The 11,011-nt window shown below is 49.6% G+C and overlaps 1 protein-coding gene across 1 annotated transcript in view; it reads left to right on the top strand.

Annotated features, from left to right (window-relative positions):
• The window catches only part of GlcAT-P (Glucuronyltransferase P), a 12,552-nt gene extending 2,790 nt beyond the window's left edge, over nt 1-9,762 (top strand). Inside the window, exons 3-5 of the mRNA XM_037227852.1 lie at nt 1,447-1,623; nt 8,970-9,080; nt 9,643-9,762. Of these exons, the coding sequence (XP_037083747.1) occupies nt 1,447-1,623; nt 8,970-9,080; nt 9,643-9,762 (408 nt within the window). The remainder of the gene's footprint in view (nt 1-1,446; nt 1,624-8,969; nt 9,081-9,642) is intronic.
• The last annotated feature ends 1,249 nt before the right edge of the window (nt 9,763-11,011 follow it).

Below are 11,011 nucleotides of genomic sequence, written 5' to 3'. Positions count from 1 at the left end.
GTCCTTTCATGGACACCTTCTGTCTGTCCTTCCGCCTCGCAGATGGCGGAAAGACAGGCGGAGGGTGTCAATTTTTAATTTTTAAAAATGTTTTTGATATTTATTTTTTGGATTTCGCGGGTTCTTCAAATATTTAATCTGAACATTTTGAATGGATGGATTTCTGGGATCAAAGCTCACCCTCGGCCGTGCTTGTTGTGTGACCTCTGACCCCCACCATTTGATCGTGAAAGTCCGGATCAGCGGCGGAATTTGGCGGCGAAAGTTAAGCGTGCCGCAATATTCGGCACAGTCTGTCCTACCCTCGGACCTCAGCTGACCGTTAAAACGACCGCTGCCACCGGCCGCAGGCCATGTCTGGAAAATAGCGGGCGCCCAAAGCGACTCGATCCCACCCCATCACGGGTGGGTGGATCGGAAGACGGCCGCCCTAACCACCTGAGCCATCGCGACGGATAAATATCGTTTACAAAAACATTTTTGTTCTTCACTCACGTCTTTTCCGGCGTCAGATTCGTTTTAAGCCCAGCTTCCACGCCCAAAAACACCTATTGATTGTGACGGTAGCCGCAAGTCACCATCAAAAGAGAAGCCATGCTCTTATCTCGGAGGTGTAGCAGTGATGCTGTTGTGATTTTGTTGCCGACCGTGTTGTAAAAATGGCTCGTAGTTCGCTCTGCTCGATAACCCTTCGTTGTCGTAGTCTTCTCGAAGAGTTAGGATGAGGCGTTAGCCTTATGGCGTTAGCCTCTGGCGCGGTTTACGACCGAATGACGGCACGAGAAAAGTGTGGTGTGAGACATCACACTTTACGTCACACAGCACACAGGGAAGGGGCGCAAATCTCGATGGTTCGTATCGTTACAACATGAGGCTCGCAATCGTATGGTAAAAGTCTACAAAGCTGATGCTCAGAAGAGGGTCGTAAGGTCCAGGCGTAAAACGCCGAGGTGGCCCCACACCGCTCATTAAACCTTGCTAACCCAGCGTACTACGGCTAAAACTCAGCCGTAGTACGTGACCCAATCCTGCGATGTGGGCATTGGATGTCTCGTTTTCACGAGAGCATGGGACATCATGATCTTGATCAGTAGACATGTTGATGTCACTGCGTGGACTTACAGGACACAAAACCCCAAAGCATACAGTTTTTTTTATAAAAAATCTATCGGGGCCAACACACGGATGTTGTGTTCTTTTTTTGTTATCTCAATGTCGTTAATGTTGTACAACATGCATTAATAATGGCTGGTTTGTAGGCCCAACCCACAAAGATACCGAATGTGGTGTTCCTTCGGCGTGGAAGCGCTGTTATCCCCAAATGAAATCCCTAAATGTCAGCCGGTCGACAGCACCTTTGCCGCTGCGTGCGTCAGCTGGCGGCACGTGTCCTTGCGTGCCCTTGGCGCGCCCTTGACTGACCTCTGCTCTTGCGTTTGGCGGCAGCTGCAGCGCACGCGACGCGTGTCGGTTTTCCCAGTGGGCCTGGTGTCCCGGCAAGGCGTCAGTTCGCCAGTCGTCAAGGACGGCCGCGTGGTCGCCTTCTTCGACGGCTGGATCGGCGGTCGCAAGTTCCCCATGGACATGGCGGGCTTCGCCGTCAGTGTGGACTGGCTGCGACAGGTTAGGACACTGCACTGCTATGATAACGCGAATGTGTCATCTTCCGTGGTCGTTTTAATGTGATGGGTACTCTGTTGGATGCTCAAATAATGGTCTTCTTTTGCAAGTGTTTTGAGCGTGTTTTGCTCTCTCTCTCTCTCTCTCTCTCTCTCTCTCTCTCTCTCTCTCTCTCTCTCTCTCTCTCTCTCTCTCTCTCTCTCTCTCTCTCTCTCTCTCTCTCTCTCTCTCTCTCTCTCTCTCTCTCTCTCTCTCTCTCTCTCTCTCTCGCCGTTCCGCTCCCCGCTACCTTTCTTCTTTGCTGGCATATACTGCTGTCGTTTGAAGTCCGCCTTTGCAGCATGCAAGTTGTCCACGACTTGTGAGTCAATGCTATTCCCTCCAAAGTACTGGGAGGTTGAATGAGTGATGTCAGATGGAGATAATGCGGGTGAAAACGATGGTGATGATGAGTGCTATCAGCTGAGGACAAATTCCAAGTTTTATCGGAACTTCGCCAAATTGTACGTGAGAGCTGAGTAAAAAAATAAACGTAATTGCTGTAATTGCTGTAAGTGATATGATTACTCTAAAGCCACGGCACTATACTGGTTAATAAAAATCGGGATTATGTCATTACTGTAACTTTGATTATAACCCTTAAAGCCAAGGAGGAAGACCAATACCGCCATGTCTTCCTTTTCAACCTTTATTGCCGAGGCCCTCCCAAGCGGCCTATATTCAAGTAACGAATAAAATCCTTCGCAAACTGACATTACCTACCCGATGTTAGTTACCATGAAGGCAGAATATTCCACACAGGTTCTGAATTCTAGAGTCTGACCACTGACCAACCGTTTTTCAGCAGGCGAAGTCTTCGTGATCTAACGCAACCCGAAATCCACAATTGAGTAGCTGCTCAGCCCTGGCATCTTGGCAAACATGGGGTGCAAATTACGTTTATTCAAACAAAAATGAACATCCGGGGATGCGTGCAGCTCGCACAACCCATGCTCATGCCACAGAGAGGCATGACATTTTCAATAAATTTTTGAATACAGAAAAGTAAAAAGGATTTGAAATAAATGAGCAGACATGGTAAAACAGCATAGCTAGGATTTATCGCGGCATGAAAATGGATGCAACGATGGCTTGGCTCACACTATACATTCTTTGATTCATCAGTAATCGTCAGAGCTGTTTTTTCTGATCTCAACGTTGTAGTTGTTCGTTAATGATACTCGTATGTGTTTTATTGGTTCCTTAATAGCAGGGCTAATCACGGAGAATCCTTCCTATGCCGTAGCTGCACCGAAACTGTTCTGATGCGCCATCACCGTATCAGATAACAAACAGCCTGATTTTGGTTCCAGTAATCTTATGTTCTGCCAGATACTTCGCCATGTGAAATCCCAATAATGGATGCATGTAAGGTTTACAGACGGTGAAGTTTTTACTTGTTTGGCTGTGACCGGCGATATGACGGAAAGTAAACGTTTTAGTATTGGGTAGGGACACAAGAAATAAGTACTAAGCTAGGTGCGCTTGTAAAAGGGCCCATTTCAATGTTGTAAGATCTGTAGAGACCCTAAACACCTCCAGATAACCAAGTGAAATTATCCGTTAAAATCTCGTGGCACGATAAAAACATTTGTCCGCTAGGACGATAATAACATTCTAGGGCGATAATAACCTTTGTTCGTTAGGACGATAATCAAATTTGTCCACTAGGACGATCAAAACCTTTGGAAGACTTGCTAGCATAACCACTTGTCTGAAACAGATTATTCAAACAGAGCTATCTCGTCTCCTGGGAGCTAAAACAATGGCTTTTGAATTTTACTAACGGGCTATGGTCAGTGGCGTGCTTCGATGTTTACTTGAAAAATCTTTCTCAGCGCTTCGCCATGCAGCGGTCACATCAGACACTTCCGGGAAACACAAGACGATCTCGCTGTCTCTGATTGGTTTAGCCCACTGGCTCCGCCCCTCGTTATACGTTTTGGATTGTTTGATGATCGTGCAACATCACATAATTTCAAAACGCTCAGAAGAACGGGACGTTTGCTGATGGTGTGTGTGTGTGTGTGTGTGTGTGTGTGTGTGTGTGTGTGTGTGTGTGTGTGTGTGTGTGGGTGTGGGTGTGTGTGGGTGTGTGTGGGTGTGGGTGTGGGTGTGGGTGCGTGCGTGCGTGTGCGTGTGCGTGTGCGTGCGCGCGTGCGTGTGTGTGTGTGTGTGTGTGTGCATGCGTGCGTTCGTACGTGCGTGCGTGCGTGCGTGCGTGCGTGTTAAGTGGAAGAGGGGAGAGGCGATTTGATAAAACACGAAAGAGAAACGCCTCCGACGGCAGTTAGAGACCCGAAAACGGCGGCCCCTTGCCACTCAACGACAGCCCTCCCAGCCCACCATGGATCACAGATAAAACTTTGGGCACAAGCTTGCATGACTAGAATGCACCGTTAGGAACAAGACTCCGACGCCCTGCAGCTTCGGCTGCGACGAGACGGTTCCCGCGGGCTTGGAAGCCGTCGGGATAGCATGCCTGCCGTTAAAAGCATGCTGGATTCCCAGCGCGGAATTCCCAAGGCAGCGGTTAGGTGCGTGTGTTTTTGTTGACATGTTTCACACGGCTCCTCACGGAACATTCTAATTACGGAAGCTTGTGCCCAAAGTCCTTGTCTGTGGTCGGCGGTGGGCTGAGGGAGTTGGTGTGGGGCGTCGCCTACATCCCAGGTTGCCAGGTGACGTTCCACACTGGCGGTGAAGCAATCCAGGTAGCAAGCCTGCCGTTAGAAGCACGTCAGGCTGCTACCATGCAATTCCCATAGCAACAGCAAGGTTCACGTGATTTTAGTTTCCATATATGTGTTCAGTTATTTATTATATACAGCATTTCATTTTTGCAGCACATAGACGCAGCCTGAGGTCTGGTTGCTGGGAATACGCCAGCAAGGTCGGGTCCAGTAAACATTCTGGGTGGATCACGTAAGCATTTAGGAGTTTTCTCCCGAGCTGGATACAAACTTTCTGCTGAATAATGAGGCCTCCTTCGCAATAAACTCATCTCCGGTGCACAGCAAAGACAGGTTCCCTGCAGCTAACTGTGTTTCTATGTGCGAGTGGTGACACATTCATACTAATCATGTACCACCTCTGTAATCAGCACCCTCAAACGGCTACAGCCGTCGACCAACGCTCGGTCTGCGGTCAAGGTCGCCCGCCGTCGATTAGTTAGTTTTCATAGCCGCTCATGATCGGGCTCACGACTTAACGCCAATATTTACCACGGAAAAAACATGAAGCGTTGCACGTCACCACGTGGTGAGACTCGTGGCGCCGCCTCTTCTCACCTTCTCAGACAATTTGCCGTCACGGCGCAGTGGCTGTCCTCCCCCCCCCCCCTTCCCCAAAAAGAGAAAAAGGGTCCACATCGTTAGCGGTGACTTGACCCAGTTCCGGGACTCCATGTCTAGGACGGATCGGCTGAGAACGTCAGGCTCTGAGAACGGGATCCGGTGTCAGCTGTGTTTCGGTTCCCTTTCGTTCAACCAGCGCGAAAAAGTGAGCGTTGCTCAGCCGTGGCAGCTCCTCATCGTCTTTAAACGTGAGGTAGACTTGTCATGCTGCTGTAGTCCGCAGTAATGACGAGCGAGAGTGAACAGTGATGCATTGATATCGCTGGAATTGATACGGTGATATAGTGACACCACTGTGGGTGATGCAGTGACACAGTGATATTGCTGGGGGTGATGCGGTCATTCAGCGATATCACTGTGGGTGATGTAGTGATAAAGTGGTATCACTGGGGGTGATACAGAAATACATTGGCGAGTACACAGATATTGCGAGCACTATCCACTAAATTCAGTTAACTGCCAGTTGTTTACACTGCATTTAGACATTTCCTATCATTCCCAGTTATTTGTAACGTCTCCGGTATCTGATCAATCTCCGATATACTTTGATCAGTCGGTCTCGATCGTCGCACACGACCTCCTGTTATGGGTATAATTTCCCGTTCGAAGAGCTCTGTAAGTGCTTTTAAGGATAAACCCTCGCCCTGATTTACTGTTTTTCACAATGCGGGCTGACAGGGTGTCGATGTGACCCCCTGCCGTTTCCTAAGATAGCGCTTAGCGGAAAATATCAATAGATTGGTTTAACGAGATCTCGTGGCTGGTAATAACTGTTATGTTACGATGTCACGAATTGGCCCATTAGGCCAGGTCAAAAGCCGAATTTTCCGGCCGAAAATAGAAGTTTCTCTCTCGTCTTTGCGTGCTCACATGCCCAGTACCATGCGTCGTAGCGGCGCCAAGCACATACGTGTATATTTGTATGTGTTTAGGACAATCTCTGTGATATGTGGCTCCGCTAATTTAACAATATCGGCCTGCCGCGCGCGCTCGGCGGTACGGTCTGTTGCCGCCGGCCACCGGCGCAGGTCGTAGATCGCCGTGTAGTGTTCAAAAGCGCCGCTGCTGCGAAATCAGAAATGCTAGTGACGCGTGTTTTCGGTAAAAACGCGCGCAATGGAGTCTCCATAGGCTACCAACAATTTGGGCGCGATTGCTCAACATTCATAGGAGGTGGTCTTAGATAACCTTGTGGGAGATCGCATCAACCCCATCCCCCCCCCCAAACACATCCTATGAGGCTAGGGGTAACGTTCGTAATTGTTGTTCATATATTGTGATATACGCGCGATCTCACCGTCGAGTCGACAGGCGTCTTGTCGACCTCATCAGTCGACAGGCGTCTCGGTGACCGTTGGCAGCGGCAGTGGGTCGGCCGCCGTCTCCGGCGGTCGGCCGCAGAGGCGCGCTCAGGCACGCGCACTAGAAACGCAATATTGTTCTAGTAACGCGCACTAGTTACGTAGTAGTGATATAGTATGATATGGTCATATGTATGTAATGCTCATAGCTCGTTTGATGGCAAAAGTTGCATCTATCCAAACCTAGCATTGTTTTGACGACATGAGATAGGTGTAGTTTACTCTTCCATTGGGAGAGCTCCAGCCCTGCCCCGCTCCAACTTGGAAGCTCTAGCACCACCACCCAACTTTGAGAGAAAAGTTGGACAATTCCGGAGGGCGACCGCTTTCTGGCGAATTTCTAAAGTATATTTCTTTATTTTCACGGTTCAGCCCCCGCCCCCACCCTTCCCCTCAACTCCCTTTGCGAAACTTCGACCCTGCGACATACCATGATATATTGCGATTTTTGTGTTGAATAATGATAAACCGCCGCCAGACATCAGTGTTGATGTCTATAGTACCCATCACCGTACAAACACTTACGGGAAAGTGCCCCAAATCAGTGGGAAATGCTACTTTCGCCGAAGCATCATACAACTGAACGCCTTGCTTCGTTCCATGTGTATACCCGACATGCTAGTGTCATACTCAGGGAATGCAACGAAGAGCTGTGCGCCCATGAAGCGTGGAAAACTTTTCCACGGACGCGATGAATAGCAGAATGCGCAAAGTAGCTAAATTTGAGCGCGTGGACTGATGTGAAACATAACCAGAATGTAATGTGAGTGTAAGAACAAGTCGTGGGGAGAAGAATTCTGTGCATGAAAACAGAGGAAGAACTGCAGGTAAAACGGTCAAATGTGGTTAAATAGTGCTGTAGGACGGTCAAATAGTACAGTAATGTGGTCAAATAGTAGAGTACAAGCAATTTTTCCCCAAAAGCTTAAATAGCACAGTACAAACGGAAGACAAAATTCATGACGTTTTCCTTCCCCCGTGTAACGGATGCCGCAGGTATCAAACAACTGCAAAAACTAGTACGTACACTGCAACCAGTGTTTAAATTCGACACCGTCCCACCCGCGGCGCCTCGAGCAGACACCTCAGTCATCGAAACTAATGACTGCTGAGTGGCAGAAAGAAGGGCATCCCGCCACCGCCCTGGCCGCAATCTTGCGGGCGGGTTAGTGGGCGGCCTCCGCCCGGCCCGGGGCCGCCTCTCCGAGCACCCCTGACGGCCACACTGAGAAAGATTTCTCCCCAGGGAGTTGTTCAGAGAGTGAACCCTCAAAAAGGCGTCACAATCGAGTTGTTCAAGGAGTAAACCCTCAAAAGGCGTCACAGTGATTCCAGAAACAGCAGACTTAGGGGTGTTTTGAGCAGCCAGCGTGCTGCAGCAGAGTGACTGCTCAAGTCTGAAGACCCACGCCTCTGTGACCTGCGTGCCTGCAACGGACTTCCCATGTAGATGGGAATCTCGCGCCAGTGGTGCAGCACTGCGCTGCATCATACAAGTCACGGCCGCGGCAGCAGAGCAGAGCGCCGCGTTTAAAACCAGATCAACCGACTGATAACCTCAAAAAGAAGCTCCAAGGATTGCTGGCGCCCGGTGACATGGCCGCAAAGCTTCATTTGCGTGCAGAACGTGACGTCACTGGTGCCCCGGGTTGAACGGTATGGCTGCCGGCTGCCCAGCGCTCACGAGGTGACAGACCTTGCTGCCCAACACTCACTGGGTCACTGACCTCGCTCCCCAGCACTCAAAGGGTCACTGAGATTGTCGCCCAGCACTTACGTGGTTACTGAGCTCGCTCCCCAGCACTCAAGGGTTCACTGAGCTCGCTGCCCAGTGCTCACGGGGTCACTGAGCTCGCTACCCAGCGCTCATGGGGTCACTTAGCTCGATGCCAAGCGCTCACGGGGTCACAAAGCTTGCTTCTCAGCGCTCATGGGGTCACTGAGCTCTCAGCCCAGCACTCGCGGGGTGACGGAGCGCGCGCCCCAGCGCTCACGGGGTCACTGAGCGCGCTGCCCGGAGTTCACGGGGTCATTGAGCTTGCTCCTCGGCGATAAGAGTCAGACATGAGGCAGCCGTTGGAAAGAGCGACCTCTGTTTGGTGGAGGTAAAACACCAGAGAAAAGCTGACGGTCTGTACAGCGCTCTGGTATGATTAATTTGTTCTGTCCTGTTACGTTCACGATTCCACACGATTCCACATTCCTATCCCGATGCGAACTTGCCGTCATGCCTCTTATCAGGCATTGCTCTCCTGACACCCCCCTCCCCGTGCCCCCGCTCCCATCCTGCTCCCCTCCGCACAAATATGAAATATGGATTAGAAGCAGTGTGCGCCATTAACTTCAAGATCTTGTTCACCTCTTTTCATTCTTGTTACCTCGCCAACAGAATCCCCTTCTGGTACTTGTTACTTCGCCAACAGAATCCTCTTCTTGTACTTGTTACCTCCCCAATGGAGTCCTCTTTTGGTACTTGTCACTTCCCCAATAGAGTCCTCTTTTGGTATTTGTTACCTTCCCAATAGAATCCCAATAGGTTTAAGTAACCTATAATAGCCATGCGCCATCCATATCATGATTTTTTTCCCGACAGAACCCTGAGGCGGAGATGCCCTACAAGGCTGGGTACGAGGAGGATGGGTTTCTGAAGGCTCTGAACATTGGCAGGGATGAGCTGGAACCCCTGGCTAACAACTGCTCGCAGGTATGCAGGTCGCAGGTTTGGTACGCAGGTTCCCCATGCGGATCCTTAAGCCAGTGCCATCCCGCTGGTGGCCGCGGCATTGACCAATGCCCATTGCCGTGGCCAAAACATGAGCAGGTCGTGTCTAGCTGGGTCAATACACGGCAGCTAGCACGGTTGAACACGTAGCGAGCCATTCGAGCGGTGGAAGCAAGGTCTATAGGCTAGCGTGGGTCAACCCGGCGTGTGTCGGATCACATGGCATGTCGTGAAGGTGACCCCCATGCGTCTAGGATGGCAAGCTGGGGTGAAGCTGATCAATAAGCTGGTTGGCTGCTTTGCTGAACTGGTTCATTAAACCGGTAAGGGGTGCAGTTTTCCGTTGAGGTACCCCCGTCTCCGGCGTGACCTCCAGTCCCTAATTTTTTAGAAGAAAGTCGACCAAGTTTGTGGAGGGAACCCGTACGTTGGCTTTTTAAGATACATTACGCCTGTTTTCATTGAACAGCCCCCCCCCCCCTCCCAGCTCGTTTTCCGAAACTACGCGCCTGGAACTGTTTCCCACGGATTGTTATCGTTTCAGATTCTCGTGTGGCACACGCAGACTCAGAAGGTGGAGCCGTTTGAGCGGGCAAACCTGGCTGACTTCGTCGACACCAACATCGTATACCTGACGAAACACCTGATGCAGAAGACTAGGTGACGGACGCGGCCCCGGACCGAACGAGGGTGACGTCACACCTGCCGCCATGTTGCTCCAGGCTAAACAAGGGTGACGTCACACCTGTCGCCATGTGCCTCCAGACCGAGAGCGAGTACAGTGTTCATTTACCTATGTCTTTACCTACACAGTGTTCTGCTATTGGTTGTAACTGATGGAAGTTGAGAAGGGCTCGTGAGCTGACATGATTTTAAGCTGTGGCGACTCGCGTGCTGATGTGCTCACATCGTTAGCGAACTTAAGGAGCCAGTGGCTAATGTGGAGAATATCGGTTGATACCTACTTGTTTGGCCCTGTTATGGAGGTCAAATTGTCGAACATCGCATTTGCGCCAAATGCGTATGCTCTTTGGCAATGCACCAATTGTTCCTGGCATTGTTACCTTTTTAGAAGCATTGTTACGTTTTTAGAAGCATTGTTGCGTTTTACAAGCATGGTTGCGTTTTCAGAAGCAATGTTGCATTTTTAGTGTTACAGCACTTGCTCTTGTTATGTCTGTGAATGTTGGCCAAGTGACGCATTTCTGTGATCTACGAGTCTTAAGTCTGAACGATAAAATATTATTTCAATCATTGTCATAAATAGATTTAGCATTTCTCGGTAAAGGTAGAATCATTTGATATTTTGTCGATAAGACAACGTTCCGAAGCAAACGAGATGACAATAAACTGAAACTGCACTGCATAGCCTTGTCTTTGCTGACGGGAGGATATTAGTACTAGTCCCGTGAGAGGACCAGAAAGATATACTAAATCAAGAGTGGATTTTCCTTTTCAGCTGGGGGAGGGAGAGGTGCTTCAGCGCCTAAACTGGACTCCCCACACTCCCAACTTTGAGAAGATAGTGAGCAAAATCTAGGTATGAGCCCGTTTATGGGCGTAACTTTGTGGTGCGTTGAGTCATTTTCCACTTTTCAGCCCTCCCCCACCCCTGCACAACTCACGTTTTGAAATTACGCTCCTCCAATAAACAAAAATTGATGCATCTTGGATAACGATTTAAAACAGGCATAAGCGTATTCATCCCGATTGTTACAAGCAGGTGAGGTCAGTGACTTTAGGTGGAATACTTTTTTGCTATTTTTCGTCAAAAATGCGTATGCGCACGTATTTTCTGTCCTTTTGGCATTTGTATATGAAGAAAAAAACTGGTTCACACGTGCAACACTAATCATACCACAGAACACATAGTACTGGCCCAGGTTATGAGACAATTTTATTAGCTAAGTTTG

Source organism: Pollicipes pollicipes, unplaced genomic scaffold, assembly GCF_011947565.3.
Source record: "Pollicipes pollicipes isolate AB1234 unplaced genomic scaffold, Ppol_2.1 Scaffold_1600;HRSCAF=1878_pilon_pilon_pilon, whole genome shotgun sequence".
NCBI lineage: Eukaryota > Metazoa > Arthropoda > Thecostraca > Pollicipedomorpha > Pollicipedidae > Pollicipes > Pollicipes pollicipes.
The sequence above is the reverse complement of the archived record's forward strand: the minus strand, read 5'-3'. Positions and strand labels throughout refer to the sequence as shown.